This window comes from Myxocyprinus asiaticus, chromosome 1 (genome assembly GCF_019703515.2).
Source record: "Myxocyprinus asiaticus isolate MX2 ecotype Aquarium Trade chromosome 1, UBuf_Myxa_2, whole genome shotgun sequence".
Taxonomy (NCBI): Eukaryota; Metazoa; Chordata; class Actinopteri; order Cypriniformes; family Catostomidae; genus Myxocyprinus; species Myxocyprinus asiaticus.
In genome coordinates, this window is record NC_059344.1 from 6,695,665 (window position 1) to 6,715,199 (window position 19,535).

Sequence of the window (19,535 nt, forward strand, 5' to 3'; positions counted from 1 at the left end):
TATATAGAGAAGAGAAGTGGCCCAAGCACTGATCCCTGAGGTACCCCAGTAAGTAGCTGATGTGGCTTGGATACCTCACCTCTCCAGGCTACCTTGAAGGACCTACCTGAGAGATAGAAGTTAAACCAGTCAAGCACAGTTCCTGTGATGCCCAGCGAGGAGAGGGTAGAGAGTAAGGTCTGATGGTTGACTGTGTCAAAGGCTGCAGATAGGTCCAACAGAATCAGAACGGATGATCTGGATTCAGCTTTCGCCTGTCTCAGTGACTCAGTGACAGACAGCAGGGCAGTCTTGGTGGAGTGTCCACTTTTGAAGCCTGACTGATTGTCATCCAGCAGCTTGTTCTGTGAGAGATAGGCAGATATTTAATTGAAAACTGCCCTTTCAAGTGTTTTTGCCATGAATGGGATGAGAGAGACTGGTCTGTAGTGTTCTATTTGTGTGGGGTTAAGTGCAGGTTTCTTCAGCAGCAGGGTTACTCGAGCCTGCTTAAATGTAGTGGGAAAAGTGCCTGTAAGTAGAGATGTGTTAATTATGTGTGTGAGTGCAGGTAGGATGGATGGAGAAATGGCCTGGAGAAGGTGAGAAGGAATGGGGTCAAGGGAACAGGTGGTGGGGTGGTTGGATAGGAGGAGTTTAGAGACCTCACTGTCAGTCAGAGGAGAGAACATAGAGACAGAAGAGTTGCATAAAGGAGACAGGTGTTTGACAGGGTGTGGTGCTGAGAATGTATTGCTGATGGTTGTAACCTTGTTAGTAAAAAATGTGGCGAAGACATCTGTTGTCAGTGATGTGTCAGGTGGTGGAGGGGGAGGGCAGAGAAGTGTGTTGAATGTTCTAAACAAGCTGCGAGTGTCTGTGGTGCTGTTCATCTTGTTCTGGTAATAGGAGGTTTTTTGCAGATTTAACATTATCTGAAAAAGTTGCAAGCAGAGACTGATATTTACCTAGATCTGCTGGATCTTTAGATTTCCGCCATCTCCTCTCAGCTGCCCTGAGGTCAGTCCAATGTTCACGAAGGACGTCAGACACCCAGGGGCTGGGTGGTGTAGCACGTGCTGGCCTAGAGGAGATAGGACAGATGTTGTCTAGACAGGTTGTTAAAGTAGAGCTTAGTGTGTCTGTGGCAGTGTTTACATCAAGCGTGGTAAATACATTTAGTGTGGGAAGAGAGGTAGAGACAGCAGTGGAAAGGCATGAGGGTGAAAGAGAATGGAGGTTATGGCGAAAGGAAACCAAAGGTGGAGACTGGGGTCGCGTGGGAACAAACGTGACTTCCGTACACTGCAAATAAATTATGCTGCACTTTAGCAATAAATAATACTCTAAAACAAGTGAAGCACTGTTTATAGACACTAAAAACCATGATAGTTTTACACACACTGGACAACCAAAGCTAAATCTAGCAGTGAATACCCTGGGACAAGTCAAAACAATATAGCACACACACACACACCAACCCACGTTTAAGCGACGCGAGTTCAAGACAGTAAACAAACAGCACAAGTCTAGCAATGAATACCACTCTACAACAAAGTAAAACAATGAAATAAACACACACGCAACTGCAGACTCCTTTAGATAGATCGCTGCTCTGGTTTTGTTAAACAAGCACCATTTAAGCACAAGAAACAATTTTCTTGGTATATTTATCAACTACAGTTGTGAAGAGCTGTTTGACTCACGGTTCACTGCCGTTCTTTTAAATCCAGTGTTTTGAACGTGACGTCGCCTCAGCTCCTGAGGGATTGTGGGATCGTAAAGTGTTCAGTCGATCCGCACTTCAGAATCTCAATGGAAATAGCAGGTCATCCGAGTATTTCTGGCTTACTGCTTCATGAATACTGAGGGTTCGTACATACTATTCCATTGACATACTGGTTTTGGCATACTACATAGTAGGGAAGTATGGATATTCGGACACGGCAAATGTGTACTATTGTCCCAAATACAACACTTTTCACTATTTTTTTTACTACACGGAAACATTCACCATTTAACAACTGATGTTTGAACATGTGATGTGTTGTCGCTAGCTTTAGCGCGTTAGCCAAACTCAGTTCATCACTTAGGCTAAGTCTCAAATAATGAACATAGTTACACAGTGTGGGGTGATGGTAAAACATTCAACTCACATTTGTAAGGTGTTGTCTTCACTAAAGTTTAGCTAGTTTCTACATTCTCCATTATTTACAATTGTTTTGTCAGACCAGCGTCGCAGCCAGGTAACTGCTCCTTACGCTGCATACGGCAAGCCTCGAGCGCTGAGTGCACGAATGTCCAACATTCCACACTCTATTTTGACGAATGAAGTAGTAAATTTTTCAGGTACTCGTAATACACTTTTTTTTGTTGCATTTCCATTGTTAACATACTCCTCGAACTACTAACACTACAGAATGCTGTAGAATAGTGCAGAAGTGTGCGGTTTGTAATGCTCTTATAGACACAGGCTGTTCGAAATTACATAGTACTAGGGTAGTACCTACTTCTAGTAGAATGGTAGAGTGGCATTTTGAACACCTCCATTGCAAAGTTGAGTTGATTTGTTTGGTCTCAGCATTCCCAGTGGTGAATTTAGGCTACACCTAGATTTACCATTACAACTAACATATGACCAGTGGGTGGTGCTGTAAACACAAATGTGGAATTCTCATGGCAATGTTGGCAAAGACACATACAAGTTTTGTGTCAATATGCAAATCCATGTTGTAACCTTTTAATAGATAAACTAAGCCAATTTTGGCTTAGATTGGACAAACTTTGTAGAAGGCCAGGCAAATGGCAGGCCGTGAAAACATGTTAAATGAATCTTCTGGGTTCAATTCAAGTTAAGCACAATCACCATTTGTGGCATAATGTTGATTACCACAATAAAAGTAATTTTGACTCATTACCTAATTTCCTTAAAAAAATTAAAAAAATAAATAAGAAATAAATTTAGGTTGCAATGAGGCTCCTACAATGAAAGTGATTGGGGCCAGTTTTTGAAAGGGTTAAAGCCAGACATGTGACGCTTATTATTTTTTAAAGCACTTACATGAATTCTTCTGTTAAAACTTGTGTATTATTTGAGCTGTTAAGTTGTTTAAATCATCTAAATCCTTTACTGGGATTACAGGGTTTATGGCGTTACATCATAATGGAAGTTTTAAAATTGGGTATAACTTTATGCAGAAAAGGTTAGTAAGTGATTTTTATCACACAAAAATCACACAACACAAAGGAATACAAATCAGGTGTGTTTATTAATTAAAAAAAGAATACAAGTAACACTTCCACTGTCCATACCACATCTATTGATTGACAACTTAATTATGAAAAAGCAGTACTACAAAACATGTTAAATAATTAAAAAAACACACACAATAAAGGAACATAAGTTCTTATTACAAGCACTTTGGATATGTACAAGCATTACTGTCTAGAAGCAAAAAGGCAAACAGCTGAACACTGCTAAAAGATAATAAACGCATGTGCAAAATACTTCTCTCATCCACAAGCTTGGCTTCTTAGTGTTCCACATCTAAATATTGTGGGTTATTATTTTTACATTTGCTAACTTTGGCCAAATCTGCTGTTTGTAATCCGAAGCTTGTGGAATTCAGGAATATTATCTCTTGAACATCAACAAAAAGTATTTAATGAAGTGGACAGAGACCATTCTGATTGGCTGTTCAGATATTTAGTTTATCAAACAGAATGCTCAAATCCACTTCATGGTTTCTGAAGAAATTTCACATTACAAACCATCACAGAGGTACATAAGTAAAGAGGTACAGGTACAGCCAGGCAAAGACCAGACTCCAAACAGCACATGGATAAAAAGACAGTGCATGTTTGGATGAAGCAAAAGGTATTTTGTAGTTGTTGAAAACAGAATGGAATGTGGTGTGCCCATGAGTTTCTTTTTTCATATTGAAATGAACATTCGGAAAAATTCTGTTTTTCCAGACTGCTCCAAAAATACTGAAACTTGAATTTTTCAACTATACACAAACAAACAAAAACTAAATGTAACAGCTGAGACTCTTTTGCAGTAACACTTTTTTTTTTGCCTCTCCTTATTTCGTTTCAAGAAACACATTCACATACAATTTAAACCAGAACCCCAAAATAGATGCCATTTAAGGTGTAAACTTGTAAATGTGATTTACCTTAAAAGCTTGTATAAAGGTGGCTGCAAATTTTTGTTTGCCCATCATATAAGTTTAAAACACAAACAGCAAATGTAACATCATTACATACATTTGTATTTCTTTTAAAATGTAGCCTATAACGATCTAAATAAATGTAAAAAATAAATGCCATTAAAACTCAGAGTACTATATAGAAACTAGTAAAAGTGAACACATGTTAAGGTTTTTTTCTATTATTTGCCTTGACAGGATTTTTGTTCAATAGTGTGTTGTATTATAGTCACCCTAATGGATGGGAAACATCATTTTGAAGGTTTATTTAATCTTTTATAAGAATATGGGTAGAAATAAGAGAGCTGCATTTAATATACATGAAAGAAAACACTTCAAAAACAAAACACAAACCTAAAACTATTGCTAAACAAATATGTAAGGAGCAGGATGAAAGAATAAAACTAATTTACATTTATATTTTAATACTTAGTTGTTCAAAAATCACAAAAGTTGCTGTCTGCACACTGGATGACACTTTTTTCCCCCACACTGCACACTTTCATTATGCAAGTGAAAAAAAAAAAAAAAAAAATTTTTTTTTTTGCTAGACTCTTTTTCAGTCTGATTGTTATACAGTGTGCAGACAGCAACCTTTGTGATTTTTGTAGTATTAAGTTTTGTTTGAGTGAAACAATTCCCTCTACTTTTTAATACTAAGTTGTTCGTAATACTTTTTGCCACATAGGGATACTCTCATTGTGGAAAGAGACATGGAAAATATGACAAGTTACGCAAATTAGAAAGATTTTGAGAGAATTTTGTGAAAAAATGTCCGGGTCACATAAAAACTGTTAAGCCTAATTATGACCATTAAGATTTTTTGCATTGTGTCATTATTTTCATAAAAATTAAGTACATTTTTGAACTCAAATTTCTCATGACCATTATGCGTCCAGATGTTTTACATTTGTTTTTTGATAATTCCCTTTTTTTTTTTTTTATTGTCATTACTGTTCAAAAGTATTTTTACTGTATATACAGTATTTTTTATTGTATTAAAGTAAAAAAAAAAAAAAAAAGCATAAATTATAACAAAATGCAGTAAATATTTCCATGATTTACAAAATTTCAATTTCTTTATGCAAAATACAATTTCTAATTTGCTTCTGTTTTTGTAGTGAAATAGGACCCGGGCATGTTCTTGACAGATTTTGTCAGATTCAACCTTTCAGTCTGTAAGTGGAATTAATAATGAAATTCACAAGTAAATTGGGTAACACTTTACAATAAGGTTCCATTCATAAACATTAGTTAATGCATTAGGTTTCATGAACAAACAATTAACAATATATTTTTACAGCATTTTAATTTTAGATTTGTTTTTTGTTTTGTTTTTTATGTTAATCTTTGTTAATGTTAGTTAATAAAATACAATTGTTCATTGTTAGTTCATTTTAGTTTATAGTGCATTGACTAATGTTAATTTCAGCATATACAAATACATTTTTAAAATGCTGTAAAAGTATACACTGGCGGCCAAAAGTTTGGAATAATGTACAGATTTTGCTCTTATGGAAATAAATTGGTACTTTTATTCACCAAAGTGGCATTCAACTGATCACAATGTATAGTCAGGACATTAATAACGCTGTTTCTTTTTTGCCATTTTTGACCTAATATTGACCTTAAGACATGCCAGTCTATTGCATACTGTGGCAACTCAAAAACAAACACAAAGACAATGTTAAGCTTCATTTACCGAACCAAATAGCTTTCAACTGTGTTGGATATGATGACAAGTGATTTTCTAGTACCAAATTAGCTATTTAGCATGATTACTCAAGGATAAGGTGTTGGAGGGATGGCTGCTGGAAATGGGGCCTGTCTAGATTTGACCAAAAATGACTCTTTTCAAATAGTGATGGTGCTGTTTTTTTTTTACATCAGTGATGTCCTGACTATACTTTGTGATGTGAAGTTGAATGCCACTTTGGTGAATTAAAGTACCAACTTACTTCCGAAACAGCAAAATCTGTACATTATTTCAAACTTTTGGCCGCCAGTGTAGTTCATTGTTAGTTCATGTTAACTAATGTTAACAAAAAGGACCTTATTGCAAATTGTCACCATGAATTGTTATGTAACAATAATGATATGTTAATTCTTTAGTAGTTAAATTTTCAATTCTTAGAAGTAGGCAGGGTAAAAAAATGCTGAATCTTGTGTTGTGACCGAAGTGAATGTTTAGTGTACACCACAGACTAACCTTACCAGTGACCATTATTATCCCCCCCCCCCCAAAAAAGGCACACAAATCAACACACACAACATACTTGTATCACTCTAACTGTGGCACAACATTGTTTCATAGATAATGTTTTTTTTTTTTTTATCATTTCTTTTGTTCTTATTTAAAACCACATCACAAACATTTACATCTTTGTTAGTTACCCAACACTCACAAGAATATCTAACAAATGTTCTAGACAAAATAGAACAATGTTACATTCGTGAAAGCTGCCTTAAATAGTATTGTAACAGCTAGCAAATAAAGGGAGCTTGTAGCTCTAAAATGACTGATCCAAGATCAGTTATGCTGTTTAGCTCATGACTTTAAAGGTAGGTACTAATCGTGAGTGACGGTCTGATCCCATGCTTGTTTTAACTGGGCATTTTGTATGAGGATCTAGCTGGCAAAAACATTGTGCTTTGGATGAAGATGTGTAAGAGTAAAGTTGATTTGAAGTGCATAGCATCTAGCCCAGGTTGCCCTTCGGAAGATCTCCTCTAACCTGTTTACAACTGTAAAGATTCATACAAGAACACAAAATTGATAGATTTCCTCAATTCTGCTGACTACGCCACAACATTTTCACGTCTAACCTAGTCCAACCCTTTAGCTAATCGATATGACATCATTCTTTTTAGCTCTCTTTCGACAACACACTTTAAAATTTTTGCCATTGCCCATATTACCAAGGTGGCTTGGTCTTCATCCATCCTATCAATGTTCTGTAATGTTTACATTGTGATTGGCCAGAGTGATCTTTGAAGATATGGTTTATGTAAATAAATAAACAGACGAGCTACATATTTGAGCTAAAAGGTCACTTTTAAAAGTAGAACTAAACAATCACTTGCTCTTCTGACATGTTAAAGCATAATCCGTGTACAAAATAATATAAAACTAATGGAACTAGTTTATTCTAGTTATACTGATTAACCACTGTCACTGTGAACCACTACTTGTTAAGTCACTGATGTTAACCTTCTGTATACTGAGGGAAACGCAAGTTGTGGGATATAGCAGCACAGTAAGCACAGCTCAACACATGCACAAGTGCATAAAGTGCACCACAGAACCAACGTTAAAATAACGTTTTTTTTTTTTTTTTTTTTTTTTTTTATGGTTGTAATTTAAGACATGCAAGCTAGAGGTTAATGATGCATTTCTGAGTTTTGTCAACTAGAGGGAAGATGGCATGTGAGAGCAAGAGTAGTTTAAAGAATTGTTAAAAATTCACCAGTTGGCTAATGGGCAACTGGTCTTTAACTCCATCCTCTTCAATAATTGGAGGGTTCTTAATAGTTTTGAAATGCTAATTGGTGCTTTTTTTCCTCAAATTAGACAAAAACAGTAATCTTCTCCTACAAAAATGTATTACGATAACCATAGTTTCTACCAAAATACAATAGATATTGTAGCTAAGGTTAGTATAACAACTCAGTTGAAGCGATTGAAAGATTCTGAAAATTTCTAACACTTTTAGGAGATATCATATTAATTTGTTGTGATTTTACAGTACTAACAATAACTGCAGTAATAACTACAGTATTTTGGTGGAAACTACGGTTCCCATGGAACATTTTTATTGGTTTAAACTGCATTTGTTGGTTATGCTTAAATTTTAACGTTAATGAAAGCGATCCATTGTCAGGTCAGGCATTATATTTTAGGGACAAATGCCTTGTCATGTTGTTCAATAGTGATCAATAGTAATCAGGTTGATGGTTGACAGGTGGTGTATTCAAATTTTGTGCTTGGCCCCCCACATGTGGCTGTAGGACCTTTTGATTAATAAAAGTGACTAGCGCTCATAAAAGTCTACCAAACCTGCTAAATCCAACTTCTTTGACTACACCTTTCCACCCACCAGAGACTGCTACATAGGAGAGTCCTGTCTCACAACTACAACTGGCCGGCATTCTAAGCGGCGGGGGCAGTGTGCAATGGGGTGTAGGTTGCGGGTTGAAGGCGGGGTTTAGAGTGTGGGCCGTCCTAGGAGGGTGGTTTGCTGTAGCCAAACAATCCAACTGGGAGATACTTGACGTGAGTCGGCCATTGAGCTGCTAACTGGAAGAACTTCACGTCATTCCACTCACCTCCATCAATGGTAACTGAGAAAAGAGAGACAGACATTGTTTGTGAATTGATAGAGTCAGACATTTCTGTTTTGTTTTGTACTAAAGCACAATTAATAAAATTAAAATTGAAGTCGTGACATGGATATGTGCGATTATTAAACTGCAAAATGCTTTTGTTTAATTAAACAACTATTAGTGCGGTCAATCGATTAAAAATGTAGTTTAATTAAAGAGACAGTTCACCCAAAAATTTAAATTCTGTCATCATTTACTTACATAAAGGAAAAGGCAATGTATCTCAGTCACCATTCACTTTCATTGCATCTTTTTTTTTTTCCATATAATAAAAGTGAAAGGTGACTGGGGCTTACATTCTGCAAAACATTTCTCCTAACATTTCTCCTAACTATCCCTTAAAAAATGTTGTTCTCCTATAACAAATTGTTAATGCAAATCATTCCAAGTTTACTTTCACGTAACTTCGAATGATTTGCATCTTACAAGTAATTACTGAAATCTGGGGAGCAGTAAATCAAGTTTTGTTGTCAAGGAGGTGTAGGCGACTGAAACAGCACAAGCAAAAATGCTTGTGGTCCATGTTGACTTAATGGGTCTGTTCCAAAACCTAGTGAGCATCCTCCGGGGGCAGATTTTTAAGACATCATTTGCCTGATCCTGACACGAAGGCTGTTCCAAAAGCTAGGTACCTTAATTATGCTGCCTCCTAAGATCTCGTTTTGGCCAAAATCTAAGGTAGCATCGGATGTATCCTTCCGATAGGTAGGTGATCCCAAAATGCACCATGATGAGATTGGTGGAAAAACAAATCCAAGACGGCAGACAAAGTGAGAGAAATTTGGAATATAAATATACTTATCCATTTAATACTGAAAAGTATCGAAAAGTAACAGTTTAATATGATACAAAACCAATTATTTTACCCAAAATGTGTGCATGCTGTGCTTATTTATGCTCATTAGGAGTATAGTGTTGTTCCTCTCACGTCCCCTTGAAATCAGCTGCGAGTTGAGTGTCCTGTGCGCTGCGTGTGAGGAGTGCTATTTGAAAGATATGCAGAGCTGCCGCCTATGTAAAGCGTTCCAAACCGCTCTCTTATGATGCTCCATTTTCAGCTAGAATCTGAGCTGGCTCTTGTCCTACAGCACATCATACCCTATGAAGTATGGTATGTTTTTTTCTTACTGTAATCAAAGTCTGGTACCTTTCAGGATAGTCTGCTGCTGTTTGGCTGAGCAAATAAGCCGGCTGATGCCCTCAATGACCTGACTCTTAGAGTCCATCTCCCGCTCTTTAGGTTTCTTCCCCAGGAAAATAGTGGGAACTGCAAAAAGAAAGAGAGAAAAAGACCATATTAATTTGTGTGATTTTATAGTACTAACAATAACTGCAGTAACCAAATACCACTAAATCAAAAATAAAATTAAATATGGATTTTTTTTCTAGCAGTGCTGAATCTTTCTGTCTGTATCCATCCATCTGTCCAATCCATCTTTCCATCCATCCATCCATTTATCCATGTATCTAAATATGTATTTACACAAATATTTGTATTTTTCCACAAATGGTCAAAGAAGAGGAGGACAAACAAACAATTTTTTGGCAACCCTGTTACCAAAATTTGGTTTGTGTCTAACTAAGGTTTAAAAGATTACCTTTCTTGTTCTTCTCTTTGGTGACCACTTTCATGGCCATAGTTTTTAAGATCAGAATTATTTGATACTTTTCTTTCTTTTTTCTTCGCTTCCTTATGGTCTGCTTACCTTTCTTGTTCTTCTCTTTGGTGACCACTGTCATGGCCATAGTGTTGACGGGCGCTTGTGGCTCGCTGGCCCCCCCTCCTGGCAGCCGGCTGACCTGCAGGGACCAGAATGCGCTCTTCAGAGTATTCTTACAACTCGTATCTCTCCTTTCTCCCTCCCGACGCTTTTCAGCCAGAGACGCCAGCCAGTAATCCACCTGCAGTCCAATGGCATCCACGCCATGAGACATACTGGGGCTCCTGAGAGAGACACATTACACAGAAATCCAATCATACTAGCCAGAATACTTTTTTCCTCTTTGATACAAATGAGAATTGTCTTTTAACGATGCTGTAGGTGATTTTTTTATGGAATGGTATGCAGAAAATATTCCAACTACCTGAAAGATATCACTGGAAAAAAGTGTCCTGAGATATCTCACTGGTCCCTGTGACAGCACTAGACTGCAAACAACAAACGAAAATGTGGCCATGGGTGCTGTCCAACTCCTTGATAAGCCAATTAGAAGACTCTGATGCGCTTTCTGCCTGTCAATCATTTTGCACAATCTCAAAGCAGGAAGCTCAAGAAATCTCAAAGATAGAGGACTCAGCTGATGGAATTTATACTGCTCTTGGGTTTTTGAATTTTATACTTGCTTACGGACATAGCAACTGGATTACATTGATTCAACCCACAGGAACTTTCTCCCACCAGGCTTGCTGTTGTTAACCGGTCAAAAATTAAAGTTGTTACCAGCGATTTCCATGATAAAACATCTTTTGAATATCTTACCTTTAAAGTTGTTGAACGTACCCCGCTTTTCATATTATTAGTTCCTCTCCAGGACCCTGGAATAGGCTTTCCCAGGTAGGCTGAGAAGTGTAATCCATCAATAGATGGAACACACAATACGGTCCCCCTTTTTAAAAATGGGAATCACCACACCTGTCTGCCAATCCCCAGGTACTGCCCCCAACCTCCACGCAGTGCTGAAAAGGCATGTCTGCCATGACAGCCCAACAACATCCAGGGCCTTCAGCATCTCAGGGCGAATATCATCCACCCTTGGCGCCTTGCCACTTCAGAGCTCTCTGATCACCTCAGTGACCTCTGCTGGGGTAATGGGCTTTGGACCCCCTCCAAGTCCTTCGTCCCTGCCTCCTCCACAAAGTGTGTGTCGTCAGGTTTAGGAGTTCCTCAAAGTGTTCCTTCCACCGCTTGACTATACCGCCAGCAGTTCCCTGTCCAAGCCAACAATGGCCTGGGCAAAACCCTGCTTTCCATGCCTGAGCCATCTTACGGTTTGCCACAACCTCTTGTGGACTGCCAGAACCTGCCCGCTGAGTCTGGAGTTCCGCAGTCTAACCAGTCCCGAAAAGCCTACTCCTTCAGCCTGATGCTTCCTTCACCGCCGGTGTCCATCAGTGGGTTTTTTGGTTGCTGCCTGACAGCTGCCTCCATGATGAAGGCCTGGAATAGGATCCACTTGGACTCCTTGTCTCCATCCTCCTTCGGGATATGGGAGAAGCTCCTCAACAGGTGGTGGTTAAAGATCCAATGGACAGTGGTCTCCGCCTAACATTCCCAGTTCACCCTCACAATCCATTTAGGTTTGTCAGGTCTGTCCGGCAGTTTTCCCCACCATCTGATCCAATTCACCACCAGATGGTGATCAGTTGACAGCTCTGCTCCTCTCTTTACCAGAGTGTTCAAAACATAGAGCCGCAGGTGTGATATGAAAAAAATCGATGATTGACCTTTGGCCAAATGTGCTCTGGGTAAGTACACTTATGAACAACCTTATGCTCGAACATGGTGTTCGTTATGGCCAATCCATGACTAGCACAGAAGTTCAATATCAAAACAACGCTCGGGTTCAGATCAGGCAGGTCGTTCCTCCCAATCACTTTCCTCCAGGTTTCTCTGTCTTTGCCAACATAGGCGTAGAATTCGCCCAGCAGAACTATGGAGTCCCTAGATGGCGGCACCTCCAGAGGAACTTTGGATCGTTCTTCGTCTGGCCTCTCACCTGGGACCAATTTGCCCAGGGAGACCCTACCAGGAGCCAATGCTCCAGACAACACAGCTCTCAGGGTCATCGGGGCACACATACCCCTCCACCACTATGAGGTGTCTATCCATAATACATAATATATAAACTGTACATAATATCTCTGGTAGTAATGCTTACTCCCACCTGTTCATCCACTGTAAAATAATTAATTCTAAAATCAAATTCTTCATGTCAGCTCGGCTCTGCCCCTACATCTCTCCTCAAAACCTGTCTATCTCAGATTTCAACCCCGATCTCTCACTTGCTAGTGTCCCTCTGAAGCTAAAAACTGTGGCAATAATACAAATTTTGAAGAAACCTGGATTTTACCCTTCTGACTTCACCAGCTACAGGCCCATTTCCAATCCAAGTGGACCACCTTTTCTGGTATGTCCTGGATTTTTCCAGCAGGGATTATTAAGTAATTTGATAAACCTTGTGACAGCACAAATTCCCTCAACAATTCGGAAATGGGGGGCCTGGGTAGCTCAGCAAGAACTGATGCTTACTAACACCCCTGGAATCCAGGGCATGCTGAATGACTCCAGCCAGGTCTCCTAAGCAACAAAATTGGCCCGGTTGCTAGGGAGGGTAGAGTCACATGGGGGTAACCTCCTCGTGGTCGCTATAATGTGTGGTTCTCGCTCTCGGTAGGGCGCGTGATGAGTTGTGCGTGGATGCCGTGGAGAATAGCGTGGGCCTCCAGACGCGCTACGTCTCCGCGGTATCGCGCTCAACAAGCCACGTGATAAGATGCGCGTATTGACATCTCAGACGCGGAAGCAACTGAGATTCGTCCTTCGCCACCCGGATTGAGGCGAGTCACGACGTCACCACGAGGACTTAGAGCGCACTGGGAATTGGGCATTCCAAATTGGGGAGAAAAAGGGAGAGGAAAAAAAAAACAATTCGTAAATGTGCATGGAACAAATCCATGGCAGCTCAAACTAGCTCAACCCTCACAAATACATTTAAAACAAAAATGGGACAATTGCCATGGGAACTACTCAAGTAACCAAGATACTGCTACCCACATATGACTCAAACACCCTGAAAAAGTGAGTGTGTGCAAATATACAGATTTGAGGCTGAGTTTTTGATTTGTACTGCACCAGAATGCCACATTTAGGAACAATTATTTAGAGTAAATTTTGGTAGCTAGATAGATTGACTAGATAGACATCTCGTGTAAATGCCCACCCAAAGAAAGACGTCAGATCGGAGTCAGGTGAACCTAAAACCAGGTTATAGAGGGACTCCTTAAGACCAATTATTCGACTAGTCGTTCAAGCAACTAGTCGATTTTTTAAAATATGTAGTTTTCTCAGTGATTGGACACTCACCCCTGTACAGCCAATCCTCCACCCACTGACGGAGAGGAGGGGGGTGTGGCCGTCTCTTTCAGGCTGGCAGGTGATCCGTGAGAGGGTGGAGATGTGGAGGGAATGGCCAAACTCACAGCAACACTCTCTTCCATGTCACCTAGATAACAAAGGACAGATGGCAACACGGTGAGCTTTTGTAAACCATAAAATTATATCACATGCATAAAAAGCCACATGCAGAGTTATTATAAGCAATCAGTGCTTTTGTCTCCATGGAAACACACCTGCTGATGTTTGGCCAGGCTCAATCAATCCCACTTTCACCACCTGTGACACATCAAAAGATTCAATTAAATCTGCTTTGACAAATAAAGATTTATACCTCAAATTTTGTTTTAGCTGAACCAATATGACTGAACCCTAGACATCCACATGATGATACCCAACATCCACATGGGTCCAGAATTAAATGCAACTAAAATTGCCTTCATGGGAACCCCAGGAAGCTGTTCTATTACGGTATACTGTTAACTAAATTAAAGCAAAAATTATTTGGACACTTTCTGGTTGTCAAATGTTTTGGAACATGTCCATAGTTACTACAAGGTAGTTCCATGAAATATATAATCATCTCAAGTTGCTTGAAATGTATAGATATCATAGCACATTAATCTACATATTAATTTGTTTAGTGTGTATCTATTATAACTTTACTGCTAAAGAAATTATTAAACATATTATTGTAATTTTTATATTGCATATTTCTGCATATTATTTTCAGATTTAATGAAGTATATTTCAACCCCATTGTTATTGAATCCTCATTTTATGTTTTTGTTCATGGTGTTAGTGTGCAGTACATAGTGTCACACTCAGTGCACACTAAGTGTGACATGCACATGTGTCAGAAAAGCGCTTTGTGTAAAATTAATTCAAAATATGTAAATACGAGTGTAGTTTTTCTTTATCAAAGCAAGTCATATTTCTGTTTTAAACGTTTAACAGAATAATATTATATCAACTGAAAACTCCGGCTCTGAATATCTCCCAGTCATGATCAAACACAGGCGATGCCCAGGTAAAATCATGAGCTTCATCCACGTAGAAGAGCAGTGCCAAAACACAACTCTTGTAAAGTGCTCTTCCGCAAATTACACGCAATTTTAAGTTTCAACCACAGATGTCGCTAGAGAGAACAAAATTCCGTAGTTCAGCTTTAAGCAAATATTGCAAAATACAGTTTTGGGTGTTTATGGGCGCGTCAAATTTCCTCAACTCACCCGCCATGCGTTCAAAAGTCAATTTTGTAATCTTTGTATACAACCATCATTAGTTATACCACTCACCCCAATAAAAGGGACAAACTTCTGATAGGAATCCTCATCCCTCCTGCAGAAAAACAGAAAATTCAGACATATTCAAACACACGACTGTGTCTGTCATGGTATATTAACTAGAGGACGACCAATAGTGGAATTTGCAGAAACCGATAGCTAAGGTGGTGGAAAAGGCTGAAAACCTATTAATCAACCAATAGTTTTTAAAATCGATTTATTGAATAGAAAAACATTTTTAGTCTTTCCTTACTATGACGGGCACAGACACATAGGCTACAAAAGTCCAAAATGGAAAAAATAAATAAATAAATAAATAAATTCCAAAATACACCCGGGACTCTTATTTTGAAATGACGGAGACTTGGCTCCGTTACAGTGCTTTATTTTGAAGTATTTACTAAATTAAGCTTTTTATAGCCTATTCACCAGATGAAGGGTTTTGTATATATTCATCAAATGAGGTATAAGGTTTGCTATTTACTATAAGGTTTACTATTTACTATACACAAGATATGAAGTTGGAGACACGATGTATGTGCTGACGGGGCACATTTTTATACGTAGTTGCATTTTTCTTTGCATGCCCTTCAATTTATAACACTTGATTTATCTAATCAAAAAATAACAAAATATGCATTGAAGTGAGGATAAAACATATGGATGAATATTGTCAGTGATGACAGATTTATACACAGCAAATCCCCAAGAGGTGTCCCTGATTGTTTTATTTCACCTCTAGAGGCCGCTGTTACACTGTAGGACCAAGATGTTCTAACTATAGACTCCTCCAGCGATGGCAGCAAAGTAAAACACTGAGGAATACATTTTTTTTTTTAAGTATCGGCATAGACTTTTGCGCACAAATGAAAAAAGCAGTTCCAAAGAGCAACTAGCGGCACCAATTAATTGGTAAAACCGCTATATTGGTCCACCTCTAATATTAACCCTTTAATATATAGCTCACTAAACACTCAGACATTCACAAAACAAAAAACAGAGTTCCTGACATACGTTCTGTGTTTGCAGGTAAGCATGGCCTCTGCGATGGGCAGCTGGTGAGTGAGAACGGCTCCACTGATGTACTGAGCAATGCGACCAGCTACATCCACCAAATCTACAGAAAAACAGTTATATGACCGTCTCAGAACAGACAGTTCTCTGAATACCATTGTTTTTTAAATGCATTCAGAAAAGCGGAATCTGTGTGTGGGCGAATTTCTGTGTGCATTGATCTGTTGGATTGTCAGTGTGTGTGTGTGTGTGTGTGTGTGTGTGTGTACCTGTCTGTGGCGGTTCTGATCGGTTGAACAGGTCTCTCCAAGCTCCATCAAGGAAAGCTGCGCTGTAGCGGCTGTCAAGGACACCCAGGTGCTTAGCAACAGGATGAGAACCTGAATGAGAGTTTGAGGGAGAAGAAAAAACAACACAGAAAACTGAGAGCTGAAATTAACATCCAAATGCCAAGAGTAAAAAAAAAAAATCTAATTTAAATAGAAAAATTGCACAATGCAGCAATGATGATGTCATTAACAGTGTCATAACCTGAGTGATATCATGAGATGTTGGTCTTAATGTTGTATTCTTACCCAGAGGCACGATCAGAAAGCGGATGTGATTGAGCCAATCAGATGTCTTATTGGCCAATTGGGTGACGAAAAACTGCAACACAGAGCCCAGATAACTTTGACCTCCAACCACCGCCACCTTCACCGGCCGGGGCATGGATGAGTTACAGTTACAACTATAAACAGATAGACAGGCAGACAGAGAGAGAAAGACTGGTAATGAGAATTTACAGTACACAACACATTTCTAAAAAATTAAAGACCCGTTCACACCAAGCACAAATCTTTGCTGCAAATTTCACAGTGAAAAAAGACTTTTGTTGCCTTCAAGTGCACCTGGGAAGCTCCTACGTCCTAGTTGGACATTCGTTATAACTAAATGTCTCTCATTCAAGTCGGAAACAATAATAGGGAAGAAGCCAAATTAAAGCAACACAAAATTAACCTTGACTTCGCTATACGCAACACATAATTTAAATGAATTAAACCACCTGAATACTGTTCACAACACTCTACACTGTCATTTAAGGGTTAAACGTCTGGCGCACCGCGTCACGTGACAACAGCATGATGTCGATTTCTGTGAAGCACTACTACGGCCGCAGAGCCGACAAAAATGCCTCTGGTAAGAAACCTCTAAGTTTTTTGAATGAATCCTGTTTGGTTGTAAAGAGTAGCGTCTCAAGTTTAGTTTGATATCCCGCTTTAATAAATCCATTCATTTTTTGTGCATCAGCACGCTGATAAAAATCCACATATGAGGAAAATCTGACCTTATTCCCTCTAAAGTTGAAAAAAAAATGTTAGTTATTTTAAATAATTTTCAACATCTGTGGGTCATTTTGCTTCATTTTAATATAAACTTTGTTATATTTTATTTTATAACTGTACAACATTAATAAATGTATTTTCACACTAAGAATAAATGTATTCATCCAAAAGCTAAAAAAATATTGCTTTCAGAGGCTTTATATGGAATTAGGATGAAAATAAGTTGTTCTGAGACCAGTGTGGACAGACAGCACACTGGAGGTTAAGTCATTCACTTAATAGGGAGAAAGGGAGCAAGGAGACATCCTATAGCTTTCTATGCAGCCAAGTGCATTCACTCCTAAAATCTGACTAAAAGTTCAGTTTCAGGCTGCAGATGAAGTTTGGACCTCTCAACATGTTTGGCAGACATGGGTGAATGGTAATCAGTACATAGATTACACAGAATTTATAATGCTAAATTTTATTTTAACATGTTTGGCATTGATTTGATGATGCTGGCCGTTACTTTTAATCAGAATGATTTATTCAGCATTATAGAAAACCAGCTGTAATGTCTATAACGTCTTAAAAACATGCATAACCAACACTCCTGAACATATAATAAGCAATTTGATGAACAAAAATCTGACTTTCTATAGCTTGGCATTACTTAAAATTTCACAACTTAGTCCAACTGTCCACATATGTGGACATAAATTTTAAGAAAAACAATTTCCTCTATATTTTTTATTTTTTTATTTGCTTGTTTATTAGGCGCTACTAGTTACAAATCAAAAAGAGAAACGGAAAATGCACACAACAGTCATGCGGGGTCTCAGGAGGATAATGATGGCAAAAGCATGGTATCTAACAAATTACAATGCAAAGAGTGAGTCATAAGCTTATAACTGTGCTGGCTGTTTTGAACCAGGTCTGCTATAAGAAAGGGGGGATCACTTCTGCAAAATATCCAAATGGATACAGTGTACATCAAAACTGAAATAAAGTGTATGAATGACCAAATGACAACAGAAATTATTTTCATAAGTATATTCAACTATTTACAAACATATTTACAAAACTGAAATGGTCCATGAAGCAAACAATAACAAAATAAACCAATCCAAAAACGATGAACCAAGTGTGCTGTGAGAGTGTGCTTGGGAATGAGGTATGTCAGGTAAATGTAGTTGATGAATGAGCCAGTTCATGAGAATGAGAACATTCTTATCTGTGGGTATGATGAGTAATGATGGTTAGATGTCCTCTTCGTCAGCCTTGTGTTTCTTATCGACAGTCCATGGGCAGTTGCAATACTTCACCCAAGTGTAGTCAAATGTATCAGCATTCTCAGAATATAATCCAAGAAAAAAAATCCTAAATTTGAGAAGCAAACCAAACGCTGCGTCTCGTTTGGAAGGATGCGTCCTCCGGAGGTCGCATTTGTTGGCCGCATACGTCATCGAGGCTGTCTAGTTTCATTTTTATTAATTTTTTTGTCTTTCTTTTTCTTATTTTGTATCTATTGTTAATGCCTTTTATGTATATGCACTTATACAACTGTTAACCTTTTTTGCATTCCCAATAAAAAAAAAAAAGAAAAAAAAAAAGAAAAAAAAAAGAAACGAGACAGCCTCGATTAGGTATGCAGCCGACAAATCCGACCTCCGTAGGACACATCCTTCCAAACGAGACACAGCCAACGTTTCTCAAACAAGGATTTTTTTTACTACTTCCTGTATTTATACAAATCTGGAGTGCTAACTGAGACCCCTAGTGGCTAGGATGAGCATAACCACCAACAACAATACATGCCATGTGACAGGCAATGAGACTGTTCCAACCTTAACATTATTTTAAAATATGTTGTCATATATAGCAAATTTATGTTATTGAAATAAAGCACTGACATTGAATTTATTCTGCAAAATCACTGCCTTACATTATGTTTCATGCAAGGGACTCGCCCCTTCCAACGTTGCAACTCAGGTATCATCTAGTTTATGTAAATACGAGTTTGCTTGGTCATATGTGCTTGTAACTCGTAATTACGATATTTCCGGACTTCACTTGTAGGCCGGATTTATTGAGGACTTAAGGCCCTTTCACGCTGCACAAGCTCAAGCCCGTTTCAGGTACTTTTTGAGGAACTACTCTGTTTTCTGCGTTTTCGCGCATGAGGAACTATAGCCTCTCTTAGCCATTTAGAGGGAATTTTTTTAGCTCCTACTCTGGGCTAGG

The 19,535-nt window shown here is 38.5% G+C and overlaps 1 protein-coding gene across 4 annotated transcripts in view; it reads right to left on the reverse strand.

Moving 5' to 3' along the window:
- Nucleotides 1-3,229: 3,229 nt before the first annotated feature.
- The window catches only part of LOC127448761 (phosphofurin acidic cluster sorting protein 1-like), a 115,258-nt gene continuing 98,952 nt past the window's right edge, over nucleotides 3,230-19,535 (reverse strand). For all 4 annotated transcript variants that reach the window (XM_051711624.1, XM_051711618.1, XM_051711627.1 and 1 more), the window contains 9 exons: nucleotides 16,563-16,717; nucleotides 16,257-16,367; nucleotides 15,988-16,090; nucleotides 14,986-15,028; nucleotides 13,924-13,966; nucleotides 13,658-13,796; nucleotides 10,280-10,518; nucleotides 9,721-9,840; nucleotides 3,230-8,531 (listed from right to left, as the gene is read on the reverse strand). In XM_051711624.1, coding sequence (XP_051567584.1) covers nucleotides 8,413-8,531; nucleotides 9,721-9,840; nucleotides 10,280-10,518; nucleotides 13,658-13,796; nucleotides 13,924-13,966; nucleotides 14,986-15,028; nucleotides 15,988-16,090; nucleotides 16,257-16,367; nucleotides 16,563-16,717 — 1,072 coding nt within the window. In that variant the 3' untranslated portion in view covers nucleotides 3,230-8,412. The remainder of the gene's footprint in view (nucleotides 8,532-9,720; nucleotides 9,841-10,279; nucleotides 10,519-13,657; nucleotides 13,797-13,923; nucleotides 13,967-14,985; nucleotides 15,029-15,987; nucleotides 16,091-16,256; nucleotides 16,368-16,562; nucleotides 16,718-19,535) is intronic.